The sequence below is a fragment of the Dermochelys coriacea genome, chromosome 20 (assembly GCF_009764565.3).
Source record: "Dermochelys coriacea isolate rDerCor1 chromosome 20, rDerCor1.pri.v4, whole genome shotgun sequence".
NCBI classification, from domain to species: domain Eukaryota; kingdom Metazoa; phylum Chordata; order Testudines; family Dermochelyidae; genus Dermochelys; species Dermochelys coriacea.
The window spans coordinates 17243191-17270916 of NC_050087.2; the positions used below are offsets into that span (position 1 = coordinate 17243191).

Consider the following 27726-nt stretch of genomic DNA (forward strand, 5'->3'; position numbering starts at 1 on the left):
CCCTCATGGAAAAGGGGCGTGGTTACCCCCACGGCGGGGCGGGGCGAGGCAGCTACCACCGCATGGGCTGCGAGGGGGATGGAGCCTGGCGGGGGGAACGGGCCCCTCGCCCCGGGGGGGCTGTGGGGGGGGGTACCGGCCCCTCGCCCCGGGGGGGGGCTGTGGTGGGGGGTACCGGCCCCTCGCCCCGGGGGGGGGCTGTGGTGGGGGGAACGGGCCCCTCGCCCCGGGGGGGGGGCTGTGGTGGGGGGAACGGGCCCCTCGCCCCGGGGCGGGATGGGGGGTAATGCAGCTGCTCTTACGTTGGATCCTGGCCAGGCTGCCCTCAATGCATCTCCGGTCTGGAGATCTCAGAGCTGGGGAACTAGCCCCCTCCCCTGGGGGAAACTGAGGCCCAGCGAGTCGCGGAGCTGGGAGAGATCCCAGGTGTCCTGAGTCTATCCTTCCGGTCACGAGACCATGTGCTCTGGCTTCCTGGCTGCATCCCCCACTTCCAGCACCAACTGGAATCGCATCCCAGTGCTGACCCTGCCCCGGCGACAGGCCAGCTCATGGCTGCCTTGTGACATCAGAAAGCCCGGCTGGCTAAGCAGCAGGGCCCGGGCTAAAATGGCCAGATTAGTTTTACACGGGGGCTTGAGGGCTGCAGGCCAGGCCGGCACCTTGGGCTCCCCCCAGAAAGGGAGTGCAGAGGGGATCGGTCTGTGCCCTGGAAGATGGGACTCTGCCAGGCCCGGCTTCCTAAAACTGCCAAGCCTCTGAAACCTGAACTGCAGGGTAAATGGCAAGCTGGCTCAGGGGGCATGGTGCGGGTGGGGCTTTCTGAGCTTTCAGGGGATATCAAAATGTATGAATGGGTGAGTCTGTCTTGCTGGTTAGAGCCCAGGGAGCCCGTACTCTCAGTTCCATTCCCAGCTCCGGAAGGGGAGTGAGATCTAGTGGTCAGAGCTGAGAGAAGGCTGGGAAATAGCCTTTATGGGAAGGGACAAATCCACCCAAGCAATGACACTGGACCACGAGGGAGGATTTAATTTGCTGGCTTGTTACCATATGATTCTTCCAGGAACTCCTGCTTCTGCCAGCAGGTGTTTGGCTCCAGGTGGAAAACAGTGCATATTTGCTAGCAGCACTTTAGCTTGGCTGGGATTTAGGGGGAAGACGCTGGTCCGGGGTGTACCCTGATCTCGCTGCAATAGGCATGCTGGATGTTGGCTTGGAGGGAGCATGGGGTGTGAAACCCACCAGCCCGGCCTCGCCATCTGGAATCCAGCTCCCATGGGTGATGATCAAAACTCATTCCCTGCTTGGCGCAGAAAGTCAGAGGGAGGAGAAGGGATTCTTTCTGGTCCCAGAGAACAACCGATCCCATCAAAATCGCAGCCTGGACCAACCTCCTCTGGGGGATGGAGGCCCAGCTGTCTTGTCCCACCATGGTAGGGATGGATGCATGTGGAGTGGCAGTGCGTGTGTCCATCTGTGCCAGGGAAGGGGGTGTGCACGTGGTAGCGAATACCAGCAGCGCAGCATGTCCGCATAAGGGAGAGCGAGTCGGTCTCAGTTCTGGAGATAAATGCAGAATGCCGGGCCCCGGACTTACCAGCCCACGCCTGTTACAGCACGAAATTCCTTTGGAGAAAGAACAACGCTCAGTCGCTTCGGACTGCACTAGAGCAATTGGGCTGGGCTGGGTTTTTTAAGGGCTCTCTACGCAGGTTGAAGCCGATCTGCTACCACAAGGTCAGGCCTGGCTCATCCACTAATTTATTCCAGCTAGAAATGAACAGAGCTCAGGTTCGCCCATCTGTGTTCTTATCTGGCCCTTTGTGGTATCTGAGGGGCATTACATAGCCCATAGCTGCCCTGGCTGCTTGTTCATCCTACAGAGTAGAGATGTCTCTAGAGGATGATTGAATGCGATTTATGGGGTGGCCAGTTCACACCAAGGCCCCTTGGCTTTTATAAACTGCTCAGCAGGCACTTTAACCCTGGCTGGCTCTGAGGGCTTGCTTGCGGGGCAGGTCCTAGCAAGGTGGCTGCTTTATAACAGCTGGCAGTGACTGAAAGGCCTTGGCCCAAATTCTGCTTCTGGTTCTACAATTGCCACCTCCTGGGCATTGACACCAGAGGGGCTCAGGCTGTGACTCCCATCAGCCAGCGTGGTGACTAGTTCCTAATGGACACAGCCCAGAATCCACCAACTAAGGGGCCCCTTTTGGGGGTGGGAGGTGGGCCAAGGACAGCGAGCTTCCCACAAGAGGGATCTCTCCAGAGCAGGACTGAGGCACATGGGTGTTAACACTGGGATACTTGCAGAGGGGGTCTAGGGCTGTCAAACCCCCCCGGCCACACACACTAAATTAACGAGGGTTTTCAGGAGCTGATGTCTACTGCATGGTTGAGATGGGGGAGTTGCCACACTGGACCAGACCGGGGGTCCATCTAACTCAGCACCCAGTGCCAGGCACTCCTGGTCCCAGCCAGGGCTTGTGCTCGCAACCACCCCGCTCTGGGCTGGGATCTCATCAAACTGAGCAGCATCAGGCCTGTCCAATGCGCCTTGGGAGATCCTTGTCTCACCCCTTCTCCCTGCCCCATCTCTGTCTCTCGCCACAGAGAAGCTGAAGTCGCAAGTCATTGTCTTCGTGATAGGAGGCCCGGGCTCTGGCAAAGGGACACAGTGTGAGAGGCTGGCTGCCAAGTACCAGTTCCAGCACCTGGGCCTGGGGAACCTCCTGCGGGCAGAAGCCAGCCAGCCCACGCGCCAGGGGCGACAAATCAAGGACATCATGATGAAAGGAGCGCTCGTACCTTCAGTGAGGCTCCCCCACCCCACTTCCCTCACGGAGTGCAGCAGCCCCAGCTCCACTGGGGGAATGATCCCCCCAGTCAGCTCAGTGCCTGGCACTTCCTAAGGGCCCCAAGAAATGTTCCAAGGCTGCAAAAGAGCCACCCTCTGCAAGCGCCAGCCTGCCGTCTCTGCCACCGCCCTGGCTCCCCCTCTACTGCTCCCTGCCCTGCTCATCCCTCTCCCACCCCCTTTCCCTGTCTGGATCCAGCCCCACCAGCCAGCCCAGGGGAGAGGCTAGGAGCTGTGTGGGGGTCTGGGGTCCCTCCAGTGCCTTAGTCTTGTGGGCAAGGGGATGTGGGGCACTTGCTCATGCAACCAGGGGTGGCTCCGGACAGAGTCCTTCACCCCCAGTGCTGAGGGGGTTTCTGTCTCCCTAGGGCTTCATCCTCGACCTGCTGAACGACAACCTGCTGCAGAGAGAGGAGGCAAAGGGCTTCCTGATCAATGGCTTCCCCCGGGAGCTCAAGCAGGCCAAGGACTTTGAGCGTGTGGTAAGCGCCGTGGGGGGAGGAAGGACCAGCAGGCCCCTGGCCAAAGCGGGGGGCAGGCACTGTGCTGACACCCAGGAGGTAGAGGAGGGAGGCCGTGTGAGGCAGAGGGGCTGAGCACATGCTGGAGCTGCAGCTGCTCTTCCCCCTTCCCGAACTCAGACCCAGCAGGGCTCTGGGTGGAGCAGCCTGCCAGGGTGGTGCTGTGCCCCTGAGCGGGGGTTTACCATGCTGCAGGTGGGGCGTCCTCCCAACATCGTGATCGTCTTGGACTGCTCGACAGAGACCATGATCCAGCGGCTGCTGCTGCGGGGCCAGACTGGCCATCGGGCCGATGACCACGAGGCCTGTATCCGCCAGCGGCTGGAGACTCACTACTCGCTGTGTGAGCCCGTCATCAGCTACTACCAGCAGCAGAACCTGCTCAGAAATGTAGGGGGGGGGTATTACAAGACAGACCTCCTGGGCATTAACCCCTCCCCTTTCCTTCTCCCCCCATGGCCCAGCAGAGCCCATTGCAGGCTGCCCGGATGGGCCCCCCTGGTTTAGCAAGATTGTGGGTACCGCTCACCAGGTGCATGGAAACATCATCCAGGGGCTGAGCCAGTGGGCAGGCCCCTTGGGCCCGAGAGGGGAGGAGGAACTCAGTGGCAGCTGGAGCCCCCCCTGCCCACAGCACCGGGGGAGGGAGAGGATGGGCTGGGGCTGCACAAAAGCTGCAAACGCCCAGTGGTTTTGAGCAGGGCCTAGTGCTGCATCCCCCCCCCCCAAGCACAGGGACACCCAAGGGTTTCCCAGGGGGTGGGTACTAATGCCAGGGGCTCAGTGAGCCTAGCGGGAGGGAACTAGAGCTGGGTGCCTGCAGGGCCCATGGCAGGTGCTGCTCCAGCCCAGCTGCTCTGTTGCATCCTGCAGATTCTAGGCGAGGAGCCTGAAGACGCCATCTTCACAAAGTGCTGCTTTGTCATTGACAGCCTCCTTTAGGCCAGGTGCCTGCTGCTGCCCTGCCTGGGGCCACCACGTAGCTGGGGCTGTGTTCAAATAAAGGCTCAGCTTCTGGCCCTCATCCTATGCTTGCCCTATGCAGAGATGGCCCTCAGCACCTGCCCCGCCATATGGGGCTTATGAGGTCAGGGCTTGAGTGCCAGCTGGTGGCCTAGAGCTGACACCACATGCTTAAGTGGATGGTCCAGCTCCCTTTCCCAGTCCAGCCCTTCGCCTCCCCCCTCAGAGGCAGCGTCAGGCTGCTGGAGCTAGTTATACAAGCAGCCAAGGTACCTCAGAGCTAGTGAGGCAGTGGCCCAGGTGCACAGAAACGGCCCGCAGGAATCCAGGGGCTTGCGGACACAGAAAGTATTTGACACATGCAGGGGAGCCAGCCAAGGTGGGTGGGGCCTAGGGCAAAGAGCAAACGCCCAGGTCCCAGCAGAGGGGAGACGGCCACAGCTCCACTACACTGGCTGCTTTGAGTTAGGCAGATATTGCAGGGTGAAATTCCCTGCTCTGCCTTCTGGAGCCACCAATTAGCTCACCAGCCTCCTGGCCTAATCCCTACTCACCAGGGCAGACCTATGCATTTCCAAATCAGCCCCCCTTCAAGGAGCAGGACTACATGAAAGGAGAACAGCTGTGACAAGACAGCCAGGCTGGAGAGTGGGGAGGGTTCTTCTGAGGGGAAGAGTAGCAGCCGAGACGAGACGAGACCACATCCATGGAAACACTGAGTTTATTACCACAAGTCCTTTTGTTTTTTCAATACAAAAGTTCAAGCTCAGCTACATGTGAGTGAAGAGAGCTCCAGCTGGGCACCAGCTTTTATACAGAGATCAGCCCCACATCAGTCATCTGAAATTGAGCTTTGTGCCAAGCTCTCCCCTCAGCTGCCCTGACAGCTCAGGGCAGAACAGCAGGCTAGCAGAGATTTCACAGGAAGCTGTTCCAGGGAAGGCTTCGCCCTGCATCACCCAAAGCCAGGGACTGTCCAGCAAGTGGATAGGAAAGAACCTTTCCAAAGGTGCTTTCTGATAGCCAGCACTCGCTGTATGGGAGAAATGTCTTACCTGCACCCTCCAGAGTGAGTTGGGGGAAGTACCAGGTCCCCCACAGCTGCTTGGACAACCTCCTGCACCAGCTGGAGAGTCCAAGCCAAGGGAGGTTCATCTGTCCGTAAGCAGAGGAGAGTTCAGTGCTTAGGGCATCAGCCTAGGACTGGGGAAAATCAGGTGTAAGGTCTGACCCCAGAGGAATCTGGGCCAGTCACAGTTTGGGCCTCCAGTTCTTCATCTGTCCAGTGGGGATCAGCTCTGCCCTGCTGTCCAGGGGGATGCAGGGACAAACATGGATGGGTAGGAGGCGTTCAAGTACTACAGAGATAGGGCCAGCTAAGGCCTCACAGGGGGAATGGACCTGCCTAGGTATCAGTAGTGAAATTATAGTCCCTTGGGACTGCTCAGCAAGAGACTGGAGGTGTTGAATGGGCCGAGCACAGCTCCACTTGCTCCTCAGAACTGTCAAAAGCAGCAATTCTTTACCCCACATGGGTAACCTCAGCTCACCAGGCCAGATATCCTGCTGAGGGGCAGTGGCATAAAGCCCCTCCTAACAAGCAGTATCGGGGGCATACTGTATCACCAGTTGCTCGGTTTGGAAACAGTGCAGCAGAGTTGGTTTCAAAACAAAAAGAGCATTTTATTTAACAACGCACAATTGTCTGCTCAAACTATAAAAAAAACAAACACCACAGGAGCTCTTAGTTCGTCAGGTTTTACAACAGCTATATCATGAGAACAATCCGCTTCAAAACCCTATGGACAGACAGACACCACCCAGCAGACACAGGGAGGTTTTGTTATCATTTATTTGTGAAGTTAAAAACAAGCGGTAAAAAGTAAAAACTGAGCGTACAATTGTTTGTTTCAGTCTCCTCTTGAACAGACGAAATACATGACAGACCAGTCCCAATTGTGGGAAAATGGGAGGGGAAAGGGGTTGTTTTATCTGAAACACCGACACCTTATTCGAGGAATGTTCCAACTCTAACTAAAAAGCAGAGTGATTTTTTTTCTCCTTGTAAAGTTTTTTTTTATTTTTTTTTAAAAACAAAACGAAAAGAAAAAACATGTTACCCTGAAATCCACGTGTGTTTCAGGAGGGCTGAGTTCTTGCAGCAGTTTTAGTTCACTATCTTCTACAGCTGGCTCAACATGAAGGATTCAGATATTTTTATTTTTATTTTATTTTATTTTATATTTTATTTTAAAGAGACTTGAAGGAGGAGCAGCCGAGGTTCCGCTAAGAAACCCAGCAATCAGACCCAGCTCCCTTCCCCAACAGCGGCCATCTCTTTCCAAAAACAAAAAGGGTTTCACAGGTGGGAAGTTCACATTCAATTCACTGAGCCTGCAAGGATCGGGGAGAGAGACAGGAGTCAGTTACCCCTGACAGACACCGCTACGGACCGAAGAGTCCGAAAGCAACACAGGGCCGCCCTCTGCTGCAACAGCACTGGCAATGCACTGCCAAGTTGGGGAGTAGAGTGAAAACTGGCCTCGGCTCCCAACTCCCCTGCACACTAGGAAATCCCACCACTGAAGCAGGGTGTTTGAAAAGGAAATTGGCAGGTCAAGTCTGGAAGAGAATCTAGGTTTCGGAAGCAGCAGCTTTGGTCAGTCCTGAAGATCAGATGAAAGTCTTGGCCTGGGGAAAGCATTTCTAAAGGGGGCTGCTTGAAATTCGGCATATTTAGGCAGCTAAGTAAGTGGCACGGAGCCCCTAGCGAGACCAAGTGAAGTCACCAGGCGCTGCTGGAAAAGTCACTTAGTCGGGTGCCTAAATGTAGCTGAAACCTGATTTTTTAGGCTTCTGTTTCTGAAAAACATGGCCCTAGAATGTAACCACTAAGCCTGGCCTAGTGCAGGGTCAACAGCCCGAGAGCTGCAGCAGGACAGGCTAGAGGCTGAGTGGGAGCGAATCTAGTTCTCTGGGTCAGCGAACAGCACCTTTCAGGTCGGCAATGCTGAGCGTGCTCTCACCTTAGGGAGAAGCTGGTCAGAAACGTAGGAATCTGCATCCAGGTTCTCTTTGAACGAGTTCCCCTGGTTTGAAGCTCGCTATATTCCAACAGCTCTACAGACTGATCCCCCTGAACTACCAGGACTAACAAAGTGATCCCCCCACATCCCCCAATGGATAAGACAACCTCTAACCCTACGAAGAAATCCTAGCCCCTGAAAATGGACCTATGAGCCAGAGCTAAGAGCCCAGGGGAAACTGGAGAATCTTACCAGTTCTGTCCGTTTCCCTGAGCTCCCATCTCCTCTGACCACCCCCCAGGTGTCTATGGGTCAACGTAACTCCACATTAACAGCGTGGGTCTTTGTTGCCACTTAGTGGCGGATCCATAGAAGAGGTTTACGAGTCTGCTACTGCCTCCAGCTAACGGACTGGGTCCTTTAGCTCAAGCAGTAGGAGCTCAGGCTTGTAGGTCGAGGTGTCCTGGGTTGAATCCCCGTCGACGACCGATGTGGGAGCCGGTGCACGAGCACAAAGATGCCGCTCAGGAAGCGCTTCCTGTGGGACCGAGGGTCTCACCCAGGCAGGAGGAGCTACAGCTGGGGGTTGAAGGCAGGCAGCGGGGCACATGGCCGATCACTCACCTGCTGTCCCTGCTGTGTCGGTGGTGGCACTGGGCCCCCAGCCCCTGGTGTCTGTCCGTAGTAGGCAGCCTGCTGTCTGTAGTACTCTGCCCAGGCTGCGCTGTAGTCTGGCTGAGGTCCCGGTGGTGCCCCTGGTCCTCCACCAGTAGCCACTTGAGCTGCTATGATGGGGCAGGGGAGAGAAGAGGGGGTGTCAGTGACTCCAGGGGCATGGGGCTCCCTCCCACAGGGCTCCCACCCCCACCCCAATAAGTCTCCAATGGTCAGCAGACAAGAGCTGGACTTTCCTTGCTGATTTACACACACACGCGCAAGCTCCAGGCCTTGCTCACCTTGTTTCTTATAATATTCCTCCCAGGCTTTTGTGTAGTCCTGCTGTGGGGGTGCCCCGGGCTGCTGGGGCTGCTGGCCTGTGGGCAGAGACACATGCATCAGGGACCCCGGACAAGTGGGCGAGGGAATGAGCTGCTAGGGAGGGAGGAGGAGCCTGGCAGTATTGCCTCCTTTGCCCAGTGGGTTTGAGACCAACATGAACTGACTTTGCCAAGTGGCATTTCTGGTTGGGGCAAAGACTGGGGATGGTCACATGAATTCTGCAGGGCATGTGGCTCACTTGCTGGGTCCACCCCACGGTCCTACATCTTCCGAACTAGACAAGCTGCTGAACCCCTTTCTCCACCCGACCTCAGTGACTTTCCCTCTCAGAACAGGTCTGACTGCTCAGTGCTGGGGAAATCAGCCCATGGCCTGTCACTGGAACAACCCCCTGCCCACATGTGTGGCCAGGGCAGTCTGCTCCAGCCCTGAGCAAGAGGTATCTGCCTCTGGAGTTCAGTCCTCAGGACCCTCAATGCTCAGCCTTTGCACTAGGGCCAGTTAGTGTCAGCCCTGAGGCCACAAGGAGCTGGGCCGAGACCCTCTATTCACTGCTGCCATCCAGCACAGCGCTCTTCACCCGGGACTGTATCTGCATTGGCTCTAGATGGTCTGCCTCTAGCGGGGCGGGGTGGCTCAGTCCCTCGGGCAGCCCAGGGCATTACCTAGTTTTTTATAATACTCCTCCCACGCTTTAGTGTAGTCGGACTGCCCAGCTGGGGGCGGCTGCGGCGGCTCTCCCTGAACGGGGGGCGCTGTGGGAGCTGGTGGCTGCCCAGGCACGGGGCCAGGTGGCTGCTGGTAGTAGTGCGAGTAGTACGCTGCCCAGGCTGCATTGGGATCTGCTGCCGCTGCTGCTTTACCTGGAAAGGAAACACGAGAACAGACACTGGCTCCTGCCCTGCCCACCGGCTCTGCAGAGTCAGCCTGACCCTCGCAGGGGGTGGCTCTAGGTACTTACTTGGGTCATGAGGAGCCGGAGGCTGCCACTGCGGGTAGGTGTTCCCCCAGCCTTGGGGTGGGTATGGGTGGGGGGGAGGAGCCCCAGGACTGAAAGAGGAGAGCAAGAGACACTGATGAGGAGGGGCAATAGGAGGCACTGCAGAGGGAGGAGCAGAACCCAGCTGGGACATGCTGACTGGGAGGGTGGGAATGTCCCTGCACTTCTCCCCAAAGCATGGTTCTCAGATCCCTGCTGCAGCACCAGTGGGGACAGGCAGCCCACCAGAGCCAAATGGGTGTTAGCTGGTCCCTTTGACGGACAGAGGCTTTGCTCTGCTCCCTTCGGTTTGTGTTTGTACAGGGCCTGGCACTATGGGCTCCAGGGTAGTGACCAGGCTCCTCGGTGCCACCCCAGTATAAAGTACCAGCTGCACAGCTCTCGAGCACTCAGGGAGGATGGAAAGAGGCCAGCTGACTGAAGATCTGGTGAGGTTAACCCCACCTATTTTACAGGCTACTTCTTAGCATCCACCTCCACCAAAGGGCAAGCCCAAGACTAATCTTCCCTGGTGCAGAGCAACTCCCTGCAGCCCTGCTTCTGGTCCATCAAGATCCAAAACCAGGTCTCTGCAGTCTTATCCATTCTCCCATCTTCCCTGAGGAGGGGAGGATTTGGCCAGGAGCTTCCCAGCAGAACTTAGGGCTGTTTTTTTTCTTGCTCCTAGACTGGAAGGATGGTTCAAAGTTTGGGCACTAGACGTTATAGGGGATTCCCTAGACACTAGGGGAGCAGCCCCTGCCTCCAAAATCAGGCTACCAGATCCAGGCCACCCCTGGATTCACTGCTCGTTCCACCCCCTTAAAGACAGACCCAGCATCATCCACAAACACCTTTTTTGCAGCATGCCAGACACTCCCTCCCCTGTCCCCAAGAGGCAGGAGATTCCAATACTTACTGAGGGGGAGCTCCTGGTGGCCCTGGATTGAAAGGTCCTGGGTTGAAAGGGCCCATGGGGCCAGCAGGGCCCGGGGGCCCTCCAGCCCCAGGCCCAGGCCCAACTGGGCAGAGGGGGCCCTGGAGAGAGGAAATAATCCGTAAGTGCTGAGAGCCACGATGCCCCGGGTCAGCCTCCAGTGCTCTGCTGCCCCCTCGCTGTGGGGGTAGGTGGAAGCTGGGGGCACTCCCCGCACCCACCTCGATCTTCTCCTCGATAAGCTGCTTGGCATGGTCGATCTGCTGTGGGGAGCCTCGGATGATGAACAGTTTGAAGTTGGGGTCTCCATTGGGAGGCAGCTGCCGGGAGATCTCGACGAATGCTCCCGTCTGCTGGTTTATGGCTTTGACGTTCTCCCCACCTGGAAGAGAGGGTGGAGCTGTGAGCTCTGGCTCTGCTGGAGCGGTGGCGGGGGAGACGCTGGGAACTGCTGTATGAAGAACCGATGGCAAAGGGCACTCACCTCTGCCAATGACCAGCCCACACTTGTGAGTAGGGATAGAGAAGGTCATCTCTCCTCCAGGAGGCCCCCAGTTACCCTGCCCTCGGCCACGACCTCTGCCTCCAGGGGGCATTCCTGGGCCAGGGGGACCCGGCGGGCCACTCTGCAAGATAACAGCAGAAACAGCTTCAGGGATGGGTCACTGGCAGCCAGCTGCAGTGCTGAACATCTTGGCACCTCATGCCAGCAGGGGGAAATCAGTCTAGTGATTCAGGTGCTTTGTGCTTTAAAAGCAACCCACTGAGTGAGGAAAAGCAGGTGTGTGCCAGGTCACAAGCCCCAGAGAGCACAAAGAGCAATCACTTGGGGTCAGGTTGCGAGCATATACTGAAAGCCAAGAAAAATCTCTCCCTCCAAGGTCAGGTATTCTCAGTCAGCCTCTCAAACACACATTCTATAAGGTTCTCGCTGATTATATTTATATATTATATATATATTTTTCACACTTCTACAGTCAGTTTAGAGGGTGGTCATGAAAATGTGACCTCTAGATAGCAGCCACCATCCTGGAAGGGTTGAGAAATGCCCCCTCAAAGTATCTTTCTGCCTTATTTAGGTTCTAAAATTCAGGTCCAGTCTGCTGGGAGGCTGGGAACAGAGCTAGTGTTAATGATGACAACAAAAGCTACATGTTAAGAGGGACAGATTTTTAGGAGTGGGCTAATCATTTTTGTACAGCTTTTTTATTTGCCCTGGTACCATTAAAGTGACACCACTCCCTACTGTGGGCAGTTCTCCAGATACAGCTATTCCGCTATGGGAAAGGGACCAAGCCATACTGGTATAAGGCACAGATAAAAGGAGACAGTGTGGTCTAGTGGAGAGTGCACCAGCCAGGGACTCAGGAGCTCTGGATTCTCTTCCCAGCTCTGCTCTGCTGGGTGACCTTGGGCAAGTCCTCCTTGTGCTTCACTTTTCCTATCTGTATAATTGGGATAATATTGACCTCCTTTGTGATCTACTAATAAGAACTAAAGATTATCCTAACAGCATCCACTTTACAGGCTGCACTGGAGTAACTATTTCAGTAAGAAATAATCACACCTGAAATAGTTAAAATCAGTAAAAAGCCTGCAGAGCACCCCTTAGCCTCCCTCTACACTTACAATTTAGATTGACCTAGCTATGCTGCCGAGTGCTGTAGCTATGCAGACCTAACCCTCAGCACAGGAGTGGCTAGTTCAACAGAAAATTCTTCATTTGACCCAGCTACTGCCTTTTGGAGGTGGATTACCTACAGCAATAGAAACCTTTCCACTGTAGGAAGTGTCCACACTAAGATGCTTCAGCTGTGACACTCTAGCTCCCCTAGTGTGGGCATGCCTTGAGTCACCACTTAAATGTTTGTTAACACCTAATTAACATTTTGATTAAAAAGAAACCCTAAATTTGCAACACTCAGCTTTTCAATTAAGGTGTTAAGAGCTTGCAACAAACAGAGCTTCTATCTCCCACTGGTCTGCCAAAGCCAGGGAAGATCAGTCCTGATTTTAAAAAAAACAAAAAAACAAAAAAAAACTTAAGTAGGAAGAAATCTGACTTTTCACGCCCCCTTATACATCACACAGCAGAAAAGTAGTGATACAGGTTCTATTTTTAGAATTCCTTTGTTGGTTAAAGGAACATCTGGACAACCAGACTGGATCATACCCGAGGCCAGCCTAGCCCAGTATCCCAGCAGACGCCACCTCTGAGGTTTTGGAGGAAGGTGTAAGAACCCTGCTGCAGCAGGGTAACCCGTCCCATGGTAGGTCTCATTCTGATCTACCAGGTCGCTCCGAGACTCAGGTCTTCCTGACTCACTATTCACCAGCTAATAAGGATGCATTTTCTGCTAAGGAACACGCACTGGGCGGGGAGTCGGCCCCTCCTAGGGCAGTATGCTGGAGCAGGGCACCCCAGTGTTACCTACCCGAAGGCTCTGCAGGAGGTCATTTATAATCCGGGCAGCATGCTCGCACCTGTCTGGAGGCCCCATAATATGGGCGATCTTCTCAGGACCTGTCCCATCATCTGAAACAAGCACAGGAGCCAGCTCAACAAAGCGAGGTACCCATTGCCATGCCCGACTCCTCGAGACAAGCGCCGGGCCCCATAACACTTCACTTTAGCAGCGGACAAGGTTTACCATTGTGTTTGCAGCAGTAAAAGGTAGTAGCAGCAAGTTCCCCAAGCCAGGTTATCCACTTCTGGAAGTGGCTGATACCTTCCCATCCCACTTTGCATAATGCACTGGGCTATTTGCACTCATGTACAGGGAAAGACTATTCCTTCCTGATCCCTTACCCCACAAGGCATGAGATTGAATAGTCAATTCCAGGGATTTTTTTTTCCCCAAGGAAAACAATCTGTCTTATTGGTTTTCAGGAAAAATACCCTCCCCCACCCCCCAAAGAAGTCGTGTGGTGCAGATATGAACGAGGAACTTTGAAGCGATCACTGAACGATGCGAGTTACAATATCGATGCCCAAGGGAACGTGTGTGCAGAAGAGCCCAGGCTGAGTTTCTGGTCGAGGAGAATCTTGATGCTTAGCCATGCAGGTGATGGGTTTGGAGGGATTCTCTGGTGAAGGGGAAGAGGAGAGCTATTTAGGCTTCTGACCTTGCTTGAACTGTATCCGAACTCCAGCGTCATTTTGTATTTTCTTAATCATCTCTCCGCTACGGCCAATAACCACACCAACAGAATGCCTGGGCACAGGGACCTGAGGAAGTGTCAAGAGCAAAATTAACTGGAGAACAGGAAACACGGCTAAGACCTATGAAGTAATTTCCTAGGACACTAGGCCTAAGATTTTTTTTGGTGACTGCTGCCCCCTACTGTCAGACTACATAACATTCTCCTTTGACAGAACCAGCAGCAGGCAGACAGTTCAGCAAGGAAAGAATGCCCCAAACTAATGCGCTAGATCGGTCTTACATCTATTCCTCCACCAATCCTGGAACCGTATTCGTTTCGGTCACCGAAGCCTCCCTGGTCACGTTCTCGCAGGATGTCCATCACCATCTCACATGCTTGCTGCAAACAAGAAACAACAACATGAGCCCAGGGAACCAGTGACCCCCCCATGCCGCAGGCCTGGCTCCCAGAGTAAGCAGTACTGAGGCTCGCATGGACCACCGGGCACCCAGCCGAGAATTCCTTCTTTAAATACATGGGGACCATTAGCTAAGTTAAGTGACTAATCCCAGGGGTCCCAAACACAAAGGATCCCAGTGGTCCAGGAAAGTCACAACTGCTACCAAAAAAGAAAAGGAGTACTTGTGGCACCTTAAATAAATTTGTTGTGGCACCTTAGAGACTAAAATTTATTTAAGGTGCCACAAGTACTCTGTTTCTTTTTTACGAATACAGACTAACACGGCTGCTACTCTGAAAACTGCTACCAAGTGGCTGGGAACAATACAGCTCAAGTGAAGATCCAAGAGTGACACGCACATCCCCAGCCACGTTTGACAGTTCAGGCATACACAGCTCTGTTCTCAGTCTCCTGGCCAAGGCTGGGCAGTTCCCAAATTCACCCCAGTGGCAGGTATGATAAGGCCACTGTAGTAGAGTGCCTGATTCACACTTGTCCAGCACTTTCATAGACGATCTCAGTGATTTATATATAGCAGAACATCGGCTACAGCTGTGTGTCAGGTACATTCAACCTCCTTTTACTGAGGTATAAGGAGACAGAGGTCAAACTGCCCAAGGATATACAGTGTTTGGGATACAACCACTGGCAAATTCCCTAGCTGCTTAATTTAATCATTTCAATACCACGTTTATACCTGTACCATGCCCACCACATGAAGAGCTCAGAAGTTTAATAGGATGTGGAAGTGAATTTGATGTAAAGTATAATTTTGGGGAAATAGGGAAAAGAAACGAAATGTCCACGTTCTCGCAAGATGTCCATCACCATCTCACATGCTTGTCCAAGGTGTCACAGCAAGTGAGAGGCAGAGCTAGGACTAGAAGCCAAGTCTCCAGACTCCTAGCCTGTTGCTTTAACCACAGGCCCATCCCTCCTCTCAGGTGGAGACCATTCAGTATTTACTTCCTGTCCTAAACAAGGTTGTGCTGTTGGACTCAGTGGTTTCACAAGGGGAGGCGTGCACGTGAAGCAATTCTGAATGTGTAAAGTGTTCTGGAGAGATCAAAGTGACTCACTAGGACAGGGTTCCCCAACACACAGTGCCCACGGGTGCCATGGAGCCTGCCAGGGCATTTCTGTGTGGCTGCAAGACACCCTGCCGCTGAAATGCTGCTGAGAAGTGTTGCAGTTTCTCGGCGGCGACGCTTCTTCCCACTACTGCTTCTCAGCAGCAGCCTTTCGGTGGTGGGGTGTCCAGTGCCCGCCAGTCTTCTGGGAATAGCAATATGCTATTCCCACAAGAAAGGTTGGGGACCACTGCACTAGGACATTTAGAAGGTTTGAGCCAAAGTAGTTAACTTCAGAATGGCCCTGAGGCAGGTAAACACTGATCAGTAAAGCAGTGGTTCTCAGCTGGGGTACATGTATCCTGTGGGGTACACATCAACTCATCTAGAGATTTGTCTTGTTTTACAACAGGCGACAGAAAAAGCACTAGCCAAGTCAGTACAAACAAACATTTCATACAGTCAATGACTTGTGTATACTGCTCTATAGACTATACACTTGAAAGTACAATATTTATATTCCAATTGATTTCATAATTATATAGTACAATGAGAAAGTAACCACTTTTTCAGTAATAGCAGGCTGTGACACTTGCCATTTTTGTCTGGTTTTGTAAGCAAGTGGTTAAGTGAGGTGAAACTTGGGGTACACAAGACAAATCAGTCTCCTGAAAGGGGTACAATAGTCAAAGGTTGACAGCCACTGCAATAAAGGGACCATGTAACGGGAACCACCTTATACCATCCACAACAAGCCCTCCCCACAGGCAAATAGGGCAACAGTGCAGTCAGTCAACCTCCTGCCCTCACTCTCCACACCAGACAGCTACATACACAAACAAACACTCCCACTAGGGCAAGTCAGCCTGACCTACCTGTACTTTGTAGGGGTCTCCAATTATCCGAAGGGGCTTGTCTACATTGGTGTTTTGGGAACCGTCTTGAATTAAAATCATTTTCACTCCAGCTCGCTCCTATATTGGGGTGGAAGATTGGAAGTCAGCCAGAGGTTGAGCAAGTCTGGAGAGTTCCAGCCATCAAGGCTCTATAGCATAAACCTGCCATAGCCTACGCTGACCAGAGCTCTGATAGGGGGAAGTAGAAGGGACCAGACTTCCCCACTAACCAACGCCAGGACCTTCACCATGGTCTCGAGAGACTCACTCAAGAATTCAGCTTGTGTTGTGAACCATGGTTCTAATACAGACAGCAGTTGGCAGTAGAAACCAGCCCTGGAACCATCACAGCTGAGGGCACAAGCCCCTACCTGTAGATTTTGGGATCTCCAGGGTTTTAGGCTTCCATTGGGTTACACTCCTAGCCTTTCCAGTGATGAAGCTTTCTGAACATGTGCCAACTTAGGCAGATTCCCTGCGCCCTGGCTGATGCCCAGGTGACTCAGTGTCCCTCTGTTCCTGCTGCACTTTTCCAGAGATGCCAGGGAGGCAGCTAAGCTGAACTGCCTTGCGGCTTATCTAGACTAGGGAAGTCTGCACAGGGTTGCTCCAGGGCAAAGTGGGGCTTGCACAAGTGACTTATCCTGGTAAGTTAAATGGGTGCCAAGCCCAGTTTATACTGATAGAGTGACAAACATAACCCCGTTGCATAGACAGGGCCCTAGGGGCATTATATGGACTTTGCTGAGCCCCCTGAGGAAAAGATGGCCATGCACCCCACCTGAGCCAACAGGGCACAGCTGGACACACCACATTAGCGAGTGACCCAGAATTTCGGAAGGAATCAGAGTGGCTCCAGGGCACAAGCCTTTCACAGCTCAAGATGAAGAGGCCACCAAAGGCACCATGCTAGAGCAGGCTGAGCCACAAGGCAGATAGAGCTAATGAGACAGGAAAGAGGAGGAACTTGCTAAGTGAGGGGAAGAGGCAACTCTGGTGCATTGCCTCCTGCTCTAACCACTGGCAGTTCTCGGTCCACCTGCCCCACAGCCTGGGTGGCTCCCAGTCCTTACCTGTAACTGTTTAATGGTCTCTCCCCCTTTGCCGATCACCAGCCCTGCCTTCCCAGCCGGGATCATGATTTCCTGCACTGTGCCGTTCTGCCCATTGGCGTTGTCATGGAACTGGCCAGGAGGCCCCCCACGACCCCGCGACACGATATCATCCAGCATCATTTTCGCCTTCCTGTGAGGGGAAGAAAACCAGCAATGGTGGTGAGCGGTGGGGTGGCAGGGGAACGGACACCTATCAGCCATTCGTACACCCCAGACTAATGCCGCAATACACAGAACAGGCCCTTGGCACCGCAGTGGCCCATCCAGCCCCTTTCCAGGATGACCCTCTCTCCGGGAGCTCCCATCCCACCATGCCAAGTCTCAAGATTTGGCCAGTCCAGATAACCTGCACAGTGTGTTTCTGTCTAGCCCTGCATGTTCCAGAGGGGGTTGTTCAGTCAAGGACAGCAAGGCCTTGCCAAGAAGGCAGACCCAGTTGCCACGCTGCCCAGGGTTGACATTTGCTACACCCTAACCCCATGATTATAAACCAAAGTGGACATTGCTGTTCTGTCATCAAGAGCTCTGAGCAGTAAGGTCAGGAGATTCCTACTGCTGCATCTATACCTGGGCATTTTGGTTCTACAGCCTATGGCCAAACCCTTTCACAACCACCCAGCTCAAGGCAAGAGGTTATGGTCCCTTCTAATGATGGGGCAGGAGACCCTATGCTTACAAATCTCCCACTCAGAATTCCGCTATTTGGAAAAGGGAGGGGAAGGGTTATGAATTTTCTTTAGGGTCTCTCTTCCCACTAACTTTCTACAGCTCTTGTCCTCCCTGAAGACTGGGAAAGTTCCCAAGAAGAAAACCACCAAACAGCAGCAGAACCTCCAGGACAGCACAGCAGAAGGCAGGTGACAGTGAGAACCTTTGGCAGTGATTGTCAGTGAGGAAGGAGAGGCAGCAAACACAAAGCAAGTTCTGAAGATTTGAGCTTAAAGTTCAGCAACAAGTCCCTGCCTGACAGACAGCTGATTACAATATGTACCAGGACCCATGGCTGAATAAAGGGTGTACTCACTGGACAGATTCTGGGGATCCCGTCAGAGAGACGCTCCGCTCTGGTAATCCGCCACTGTCTGTAGGAGAAGACAGTGTTAAATGACATGCTCCTAGGGCGTTTTGCCTGGAGGTTCTCACAGGAACCTCTACAGATGTGCTTATGCTTTCGCTCCCTACAAACTAAGGCAGAATGGCACTATGAAGGAGCTGGAATAACTGGGCAGAGATCTGAAGGGGAAAATGCTCTGTGGCATCAGTTCTTTAAGCAGATGCACACTGTGCCATGTGGCTCGAAATTCCATTATACTTGCTGGTGCTGATGGCCTTTGCCATTTTATATCAATGACCCCTGGTATTTATAGGGCATCACTACAGTAGCTAGGCACTATTATATAGATGAGTGAACTCGCTGTGTCCCAGAAAAGACATGGCCAGAGCTGTCTAACACACTATTAAACCACACTCTCCCGGAACACATTAGAATATTTCTGGGGAACGCTCGATGCCAGGGGCATTCTTTGATTCAGAGACTTAAGGCCAGAAAGGACCACTATGATAATTTAGTCCGACCTGCATGATGTGGGCTGCATAGAACTCCACCCAAGAATTGCCACGGAGCCCAACAACATACTAGAGACATCAGATGACTGAGAATCGACCACATCCATTGCTTAAAGGGGTAATTATGTTCACTGCTATAAATTTACACCTCAAACGAAGGGGTCCAGGAAGACAAGTCTAGCTGGGCATTGATAAGCACTCTGCAGAGTTCTTGCACCATGAAGGATTCCCAAGAAGCACCAGTCCATACCTGGTGATATCTGTACTTTGCAGCCCGAGTCCTGCTGGATTTTGTTGATCTGTTCACCTCCTCTGCCTATAACTGGAAAAAAAAGAAAAGGAGAAGAACTGCTAAGGAAAGCTGGCTTACTACAGGGAAAGGAAATGTCACTAGCAGACATGTCTCAAAGCAAAATGCTTCACATGATTCAGTTATAGACTATTAATCTGCAACCACCTTAAAAAGAAAATATCCATCTATCTCCATGCAGAAGATAGAAGCCTTACATTCTACTGGAGGAATAGTAAAAATAATGTTCAAATATAATGTAGTGAGAGGGTCCCTCCCCCCACACTGCAGGTTCTAGGACGATCTTCGCTCTCACAGCTACTAACATACGGCACTTTTCAGCCATGAATCTCAAAGTACTCTACAAAGGCGAGCGAGTTTCATTATTCCCTTTCTAGAGAAGGGGAAACTGAAACAGCAGTGAACAGAACCCAGGGCTTGAGTCCAGTGCCCCATGCGAGTCTATGGGTGTCAGAAGGAGGAAGACAAGCAACAGATTCAAATATTAAATCTAGTTAAACAAGACTCTCAGAAGGGCCTTGTTCACCACAGGGCCTGGGCAGCCTAAAGCAATCAGTAGCCTCTGAAGGAGAGTTTGGTGCACCCAAACTCAGCCAACTCCTCCTCTAGCCTCAAAAAGCTCAGAAAACCAAGCCAACTGAAACCACATCTTGCAAACCAACTGTTTTCTGGGCTCAGATCTTGTATGCAATGGAGCCCAGTTTTCTCCTGCTTAGCATCACGCTGAAGCCAGTGTTACAGCCACCATTCCTTCTGGCAAAGGTCTAGATTGGACTCCCTTCAGAGCCAGTCACTGCTTCTCAGATCAGCGAGACAAGATTGAAAGTCCCCTCTTCTCTGGGAGAGGAACACTGAGCCCTTCACAACACTCCTATGAATCCATGCCACTGCCCACAGACCACAATCTCAGTGCACAATGGAAGTGCCAACAACCACGGTGACAACACACCCGGCTAGAAAGTTTCCCTCAGTATCTAACCCCTACCATTTAAAGCAGGGAGTCTGAGCCTGTGCATCCAGTAAAACAGAATACTCCACCCTGCACCTCTCCTGCCTGGCACAAGTGCCACATCAGAGTTGCCAAAGTGTTAGGATAAGACTCAAATGCTAGTCAGATCTCGGATAGCTGTAATCCAACAGTAAAGGGGATCAGAGCAAAGAGGCAAGAACAACTGAGTTTTTCTGCAAAAAGCTCAGCGACTGGCACTGAGAAGCCAGGAAGGTATTTGAGAAAAAGTAATAGTGAAAGCCTTTCACTAAAGCAACAGCAAGGCTGCTCCCTCCCTGTCTAATACTCACTGAGTCCCACCATGCCATCAGGTACTCTGTACTCTTCAGTCACTGTAGACCTGCAAAGGGAAACGGTCAGCGGCTTAAAGTGAGGAGTGGGAGGGTAACAAAATAGGAACCAATAGTCACCTGCATCGATCAGAAACAAAAGAAAGAGGACTTTCCTTCTCCTGGGAGGACAGACCGATTAGAAGGTGACTGAGCTATTGGCACCAGGCTAGGGGATGCGGGTGTGTCAGGGTTATGCATGGCAAACTAGCTACATGTCCTTGAGTCCACTGTATCAGCATTTGCACACAGTGCTCTGGTTTTTACAGAAGCCAAAGCTATGAAACCTAAAGCAAAGGCTGCACAAGAGCTAGAAATACCACGCTGGTGGCCAAGAAGCACGTCCCTCACTACCAACACGGCACACATGCCAGGAGTGACCAGTCTCCCCAATGGCATGTCACACAACTCCAAGTGCAAGCCTCACATCTGAGCAAAGCAGCTTGTTAAGTTTTGGGGCATCACAATGTTGCCCCTCCTGCAGATGTCTGAAATACAAGAGATGTGTTGCTAATCTGGTTCTGAATGTTCGGTTCAAACTCATAAGCCTCGTGACTTTGGGGTGGGGGAGAAGGGTGAAGGTGGAGTTTACCTGGGAGGAGGATGGATCGGTCCAAGTTGAGCCGACATTGCTGAAAAGGAAAACCATGAGACGTTTTGGGTTATGAATTCACATACCAGAATGCAGAACAATGCCAGTCAACAACAAATCAGTCACTATCCAGACAGACTACGGAAGATAAAAATCCCAGAAGGTTAAAAACAGGTTCCTGCACATTTCTAACCCAAATCTTCCCCTTCCCTCATTTTTCACGCAATCCATTATTACTTTCTCAGCCTCAACATGAATTGCCCACTCCAGGTGAGCAACAGCACCTACCCAGGCACCGGCTATAAAGTTATTTTTCCCATCCCTTTTAATGTAAGTTGTACTTACAGTCACCTTGAGCAGCCAGTTTCTTGCTCTCTGGCTGGTCTGTTTAAAAGAGAAGGGAGTAGATTAGATGCAAGCCAACCTCTTTCCAGTACTTACAGGTGGCCTCCTTTCTCCACATGCTGACATGTGACATAGGAGACCAACTCTCGAAGTATGATGGGCTAGATGTGAGATATGTACATCCTCATTAAGGAAACCATTAGAACGTTTAAACAATGGAAACATGTCAAAATAAAAATTAATATTCTAAATCCAAGCGCCTATGACAACTAGCATTTATGTAGTACTTTCCATCCTGTGCTTAGACAATACCCAGGAATCTTTCACCCATGCTGAAAGGCCCTGGCACTTCTACAGGTGTTGGAATCAGAGATGGCAATGGATTCGGGCAGAGAGGGTACTGAATTAGGAGTGCAGAGACATGGAGGGTTACTCCCAGCTTGGCCAGTGGCTGTGAGAGAGCTTGAGCAAGTCATTTCTCATCTGTGTATGTCAGATGTGCTAGTTGTACAATAGGGATATACTGAAAAGCCCCCCCAACCCCAAAGCTATAGACGAAAAGCACTAGGTAAGTGCTAAGTATCACCAAGGCCCAGCACTCATCACATAATGGTGCTGTTCAAATATAGACAACGAACACCCTGCAGTACCTCCGTCTTCCAGTTGCCTCTTCTGACCCCCAAACCCAAAGTCTGGAGTGTTGTTGTTCACCGTGGTAGCTGCATCACCCCCAATTTTAGCCGCTATCTGAAAAGAAAGCAGTTGGCATTGTACAGTTACTACCAAAGGGAAAATCCTTCCAGAAATTAGCAACAATGGGGAAAGTAAAAGCAATTCGATTAGCAAAAACAAAATTCTCAAGCCCTAGGATCTTCAGTCCATTAAATATACCACACAATAACTGCAATGCCATTTAAAAAGTCCTAGGCTAGGCTACACAGTTCAAATGACATTAAACAACCACGCTTAAGCTAAGCAAGGACTAGCATGTTATTACAGCACTAGAAAATATGCTCTAACTTAGGTCTATATATAGAGTTAATGAAATTATAGTATTTGCATGTAGCAAACACTGTTAAAGCTGAAATTGCAGCTACTAAATACTAATAACGCATGTGCTTAAACTTCCTGAAAAACATTTTCTGGGGCTGAAAGATTTGTACTTTATTTCAGTCAAAATGCGACTTACACAAAAAACCTTACTTAAAAACACATTATAAATGTCCCTTCCCATGTTTCTGTTCACTGATGTAACTCAAAAGTGGTAGTACCTTCAATCTTTATACCTACCAGACATAACTCTCAGTCAAGAGAGCTATACCACATAACTCCAAATAATTTGAGAGCGTGGAAGCAGAATGTGCAACAGCAAATTTCACTAACTAAGAGTCCACTTTTGAATGCCAGTTGAGAGACTTTGTCCCACTCCTACCTCTCAGGTAGGATGTGGGGTCACAACACTTTCTTGTATGTAGAACAGTTAGCTCACACTCAGTTCAAATGTCTCACTCCAGCTAGCTCTCTGGAAGCATCAGTATACACTCGTGTCTCTTAGGTGTGCGCATGCATTAATTTTGTATTTACATGAGTGTACACAACTCAGACAGATTTCCCTCCTTCATTAAACTTAGGAAATTAAATGCAAAAAAATTGTTAATACAACATTAAGGTTGCAAATTTTAATTAAGAAGTCAAGCATTGCAATAGTTAGTGTTTTTATGAGAATCCAAATTTGTGCACACAGGACAAATGTGTAACTTGAGTATAGTCATTAATAACTGGAAACTACAAATATTCATTATTTCAATTACTAATTAGATTAATGTGTACAATAAGATCCAATAGGATAGAAGTAAGACTATCAGATGATATTTTGCATTTCCCATTTAAATTCACAACCTTAACACTGCATTAACATCGGTTTTCAACTGATTTTTAGAAGTAGCTCCCTTGTTTATTTACCTGCTGCAACTCAAGTTTAGGATTCTGCTCAACAGGAGCTGACACCACCACAGGCACCTGAAGACAGTAGAGGACATGGTGATGTGCTCAGCTGTTGCAGGACAGAGAAAATCCCGTGCTTGGGTATTGGCAGATAAGTCATTTTTATAGTGTTCATAAAAGGTGCAAGACTGACAGCACTGAAGGTCAAAGTTCTCTACCTAGCCAAATCAAGTACAGCCAGGCAGTCCAACAGCAAGGCAAGATTCCCTACAATGCCCCCAGCAATGTGTGTCATCCACTACAACTAGTAATTATTGTTAAGTGCCGACAGTGAGCTTTCTGCTGTACAATTCACAAAAGGCTATCCCTGCCCGGAAGAACTGCAATTCTCAAGTGACCTGGAGGAACTCTTCTTTGGGGCAGAGGACACAGGACAGCTCAGTTTCCATGGCACATTCAATCCTTTGCCCCTTTGGTGAGGAAGCCAATTGAACTCTGGTGATGTGTGTTGTGGAGACTTGTTCACTGAGAAGCAGACTGAAGCCTAGTCATTACCAGAAAAGGTTTGCTGGGATAGCTGCAAGATACCGAGCTTGGCAAACAGAGCCCTGCAGTGGGACTGGAATCCTGTGGTTACGCAGGACCTGTTGCCCTAATAGTGGGAACAGGTAAAATTTACTTTGTTGCAGATGCAATTGGGTGGGCAAACAAAATAAAATAAAAATACCCCAAACTGCGGTAATTTGTGGGAAAACTCAATGGTTAAAGATTCATTTTATTCTTTTAATGGTAAAAATGGTCTGAAGTCTTTTTCAGAGAGAAAAACTGATGAGATTGTTTTGAGGTTTTGTTTTTAGTGGCATGGGGGGAATCTGTTTCTCTTGTAGGATCTAAGGTTTTCACAGATGGGAGCGGGATAAAATGCAAGAAACAATGCGGGAGCGGATATTGTGGTGCAGGACTGGAGCAGGATTAAAAACAAAAAACAGTCCCACGCAGGGCTCTCCTTGCAAACTCTTCTAGTGTGCTGGGACAGTTTACACAGATCTCCAAAGGGCAGATGCTATTCTGGAAAAGTATTTCTTTGCTGACATAACCAGATCTACACTAGGCTTTTGTCAGTATAAAAGTGTCATTAAAAATCACACCTTAAATTGACATTGACAAAAGTTAACTCCCCAGCCCAGCCACACCATTCAATGGTGAGCACTTTTGGTAGCTATCAAGCTGGACTAGATTCCAATCAGTGACATAGAAGTGAAAAAGCTTTGTACACCCCATTATTAGGCCACTAAACCATCCCACCAATCCCTTCATTTTATTAAAAACAAACTTATCCCTGATTTAAAGGTTGCATATATTTGTTTCACTTTTGGGATCCTTCACTTTTTAACAAAGTGAGCTTTGCCCCTTGATCCCCTAAAAACAAAAAAAATAATATTCTCATTTTAAAAGTCAAATTTCAAGCGCCAGCCATGGGGCAGCTACAAAGCATTCAAGAGGTTAAAAATTTAGACATACATTTCCCAAACTTAAGTTGTCAGTTTTATACTGAAGCATCCATCTGACACACAGATGCATTAATATTCCAAGATTTTAGCACTGCAGAAAAATTTACCTAAAAGTTGGGAAGAAAATTAGCATAAAACATATCACCAAATCACCAGCATCTCAGTACTTCCTTGCAGTGAGAAGACTAGTGCAGAATTTCCCTGCATGTTAGCAGAGCCCACATTTCAGTGCTATGTCCAACCACCAGTGCCCACGAGTCACAGCAGGATACAGATATTTTCAACGTAGAGAAATTCCTTCTGCAAATGCAATTGTTCATCTGAATTGTGACCGACTTGCCACTATTTACACTGCTTCCTCTGTAGTCTGAGGAAATGAAGCCATGAGTTGCAGTGGCTTGCCTAGCTGATAAAGATGCTAATCTGCTCCACCATTTCAGTGGGACGCGTCACCCTCATCTCCCAAATATTGGGAATCTATTTTTTGTAGACTGTGTGTTGGAGACAAACTTGTTTGAGCAGTTGGGTTAGCAGCCCATGGCACTACAGTTTTATAGCATTCCACTAGTCTTTCAAAGTCAGAAAAATAAGGGACACCTGCAGAAGTTGGGATGCATGGGGACATCAAGCCCTACTGCCCATTAAGTTAGATAAACCACCAGCCACCTGAGGACAAGGTTAACCCTGCCAACCTTCTTCTTTTGGGACAGTCATATTGCAACAAAAAAGGAAAGAACCCCAGAATTAAGGAGGACCATCCCAAACGTGTCCCTATTTAATGTGGGACTAGGGATGAGGCCCCAATGGGTGCTGCAGGCAGAAATAGGGCAAGGCTGAGCAGAGCTCTCTGCTGGCCATATGTGAGAGAACAGACCCAGGAGCCAGGCCAACCCCCTCCCCTCTTCCACATGCATGAAGCAAGAAGTGAGACCCGGACTAAAAATAAGCTGAGTATGGACCATTAAATCCTGAAGCTGAATGCAGATGAACAACTCTGAACTTCCCCTCCCCAAACTGGTGATAGAAGTGAGTGTCTTACCCCCATGGGGGAACAGGAGTAGGCCACCTTGGGGGATCCCCTCACCTTCCTGCCCCTCTTCACTCAGCCTATCCTCTTCTCCAGCTCTCTCCAACCCTTTACCTCCCCTTCCACTCCTAAGAGCCCTGCCCCTCTGTTCCCAACACCTACCGCATACAGTCCCCAATTCCTCTTCTCCCCACATCCCGCTCTCCATCCCATTACCCCCAGCCCTGTTACCAACCCAACCCTCCCCGCCTCCCTCCTCCCACAGCTCATATCCATCCCCCACACTCCAGGCCCCTCCCCCCAGGCCCCCTCTCCTCTGCTCCCAGCCCCCACAACCCATACCCCTTCCCTCCCCCCACTCCCATGCCTCCTTCTCCGCCCCAACCCCATCCTATCCCCCCAACCCATACCCCTTTCTCCGCCCCTCCTCTGTTCCGAGACCCCATAACTGTTCCTCCCCCGCCCTCTGCTCCCAGACCCCATAACCCATACCTGTCCCCCCCAGCCCCCTGCTCCCAGACCCCATACCCATACCTGTCCCCTCCCCCCGCGCTCCCAGACCCGTCCCCTCCCCCCCCAGCCCTCGCGGCCCATCCCCTCTAACCCTCATGGCTCCGGCCCCTCTCCGCCTCCGCGCCTCAGGCCCGGGCCCCCCCGGCTCCCGGCCCGGCCCCGCCGCCCCCTCACCTGTCGGGCCCGCTGCACGGCGTCGGCGAAGGCGTCCTTGCGGATCCCCCCGGGCGGCCCCCCCGCTCCGCCCGGGCCAGGGCCCCCCGCGCCTCCCGCGCCCGCTCCTCCCGGGGGCGGCCCCCCAGCTCCGGCTCCGCCGGCTCCCCCACCGGGGGGCCCTCCGGAGGGCGGGGGCCCGGCCGGGCTATAGTCCGACATGGCGGCGGCTGAGGCCGGCGAGAGACGCTGAGGAGGCGGCGGCGGCGAGGGCTCAACGCGGGAACCAGGCCGAGCTCTCCACACACCCCCGCAAAGCACGGTGGGATCGGGGGGCGGGGACTCCGCCGATATCCCCGCCCCCCGCGGAGCTCGAAGGCCAGTCACACACGCGGAGCGCTCTGAGTGACAACGACATACAGCCAATCCCGATAAGGAAGGAGCCGGCTTACCTGACTGGCCTATTAAAGGGATAGGAGGCGGGTGTTAAAACTGAGTGTCAGAGGACTCATCCAATCGCACAAGCAAAGTTCCCTGAATTTGCTTTATTATTGGAGGACAAGTAGGCGAGAGCCCGTATTGATTGACACGGAATTAAGCCAATCAGAGATGAAATGTTGCTCGTTTTTGGACTTCCATTGGAGAAGATTAAGGATGGGCTGATATTATAATTGATTGACATTTTTATGGACCAATCAAAGATGGCAAGTGCCCTATCTCGTCCACCTATTGAATGATGATAAGGCAGGAGCGCATTTAATTGACAGGTATTTGAGCCATTCACAGGGAAGGAATTCCACACGCTACTTCTTTATTGGAAGGTGCAATGCATGGGCGGTTCTTATTAGTGAGTGACAGGTATATAAACCAATCAGAAACATAGAGTGCCCAAAGGCTCTCCTTATTGGTGCATAGACGGGTGGGTCTAATATTGATTGATAGGCAGACAAGCCAATAAAAAGTAATATATCCCGTCTGCCTCCCTATTGGAGGATGAGCCAATAAGTCCAGAATTTGATTGACATCCTCACTCTGCCTATTTCGAAACCCATTGGTTAATATGTGCGTGAAGGTGGGGCGATAGCTGATGGACAGGACTCTGGACCTATAGAAAGAAGGGAATGTTATGTTAACCCAATGGCACTGGGGAGGCAAGTAAGGTGGGACTTTGAAGGGAAAGAAGAGGAGAGTGAGAAGCTCTGGCCAGATTGACAGCTACATCGGCCAATCACATTGGAAGCGAGCCTGGCTTCCCCAGTGTATATTGCCCAGGCGGGGTGACATGTTCGGGAGCCTTTTACCCATAATCCTTTGGGTGCGTGGTTGCTCTGGCGCGTGACCCCCGTGGCCTCGCTCCCACCGGTGCTCTCTGGGGTCATTAGCCAGCCTATGGCCTTTGCCTCAGTGCGGCCTTTCCGGCCTGCGACCTCTGACCCGGCTCTAAAGATGTGACCTTTGCC

General features: G+C 51.4%; 2 protein-coding genes across 4 annotated transcripts; one reads left to right on the top strand and one right to left on the bottom strand.

Annotated features, from left to right (window-relative positions):
• Window positions 1-329: 329 nt before the first annotated feature.
• LOC119846017 (adenylate kinase isoenzyme 1) lies at window positions 330-6676 on the top strand. The gene is made up of 4 exons (XM_043506333.1): window positions 330-777; window positions 2614-2813; window positions 3226-3339; window positions 3574-6676. Exons 1-4 carry the CDS (start codon window positions 717-719, stop codon window positions 3883-3885), a joined length of 687 nt encoding a protein of 228 aa, XP_043362268.1. The 5' UTR covers window positions 330-716; the 3' UTR covers window positions 3886-6676.
• On the bottom strand, window positions 6176-26678 carry LOC119845871 (KH-type splicing regulatory protein). Of its 3 annotated transcripts, XM_038378775.2 has the most exons (21): window positions 26288-26678; window positions 23081-23137; window positions 21769-21865; window positions 21119-21157; window positions 20774-20813; window positions 20143-20192; window positions 18784-18855; window positions 17992-18049; window positions 16926-17097; window positions 15832-15930; window positions 13727-13825; window positions 13409-13511; window positions 12718-12818; window positions 10767-10908; window positions 10504-10664; window positions 10265-10383; window positions 9328-9416; window positions 9032-9229; window positions 8324-8401; window positions 7992-8152; window positions 6176-6735 (listed from the first exon to the last, which is right to left on the bottom strand). In XM_038378775.2, the coding sequence occupies exons 1-21, from the start codon at window positions 26486-26488 to the stop codon at window positions 6727-6729; spliced, it is 2145 nt and encodes a 714-aa protein (XP_038234703.1). In that variant the 5' UTR covers window positions 26489-26678; the 3' UTR covers window positions 6176-6726. The 3 variants fall into 3 exon arrangements, with proteins under 3 accessions (XP_038234703.1, XP_038234702.1, XP_038234704.1); XM_038378774.2 differs by having other exon boundaries at window positions 6176-8152; XM_038378776.2 differs by lacking the exon at window positions 23081-23137 and having other exon boundaries at window positions 6176-8152.
• Window positions 26679-27726: the final 1048 nt, after the last annotated feature.

What these genes read in the sequence shown, in the direction of transcription:
- LOC119846017 (XM_043506333.1), top strand. Translation starts at nt 717, where the DNA reads ATGGGACTCTGCCAGGCCCGGCTTCCTAAAACTGCCAAGCCTCTGAAA. An exon ending in TCTGAAACCTGAACTGCAGG is followed by an intron (nt 778 to 2,613) that starts GTAAATGGCAAG and finishes CTCTCGCCACAG; the next exon opens with AGAAGCTGAAGTCGCAAGTC. An exon ending in CCAAGGACTTTGAGCGTGTG is followed by an intron (nt 3,340 to 3,573) that starts GTAAGCGCCGTG and finishes ACCATGCTGCAG; the next exon opens with GTGGGGCGTCCTCCCAACAT.
- LOC119845871 (XM_038378774.2), bottom strand. Translation starts at nt 26,488, where the DNA reads ATGTCGGACTATAGCCCGGCCGGGCCCCCGCCCTCCGGAGGGCCCCCC. An exon ending in GGATTGGTGGAGGAATAGAT is followed by an intron (nt 13,512 to 13,726) that starts GTAAGACCGATC and finishes ACACTTCCTCAG; the next exon opens with GTCCCTGTGCCCAGGCATTC. An exon ending in TCGGATACAGTTCAAGCAAG is followed by an intron (nt 12,819 to 13,408) that starts GTCAGAAGCCTA and finishes TGCTTGTTTCAG; the next exon opens with ATGATGGGACAGGTCCTGAG.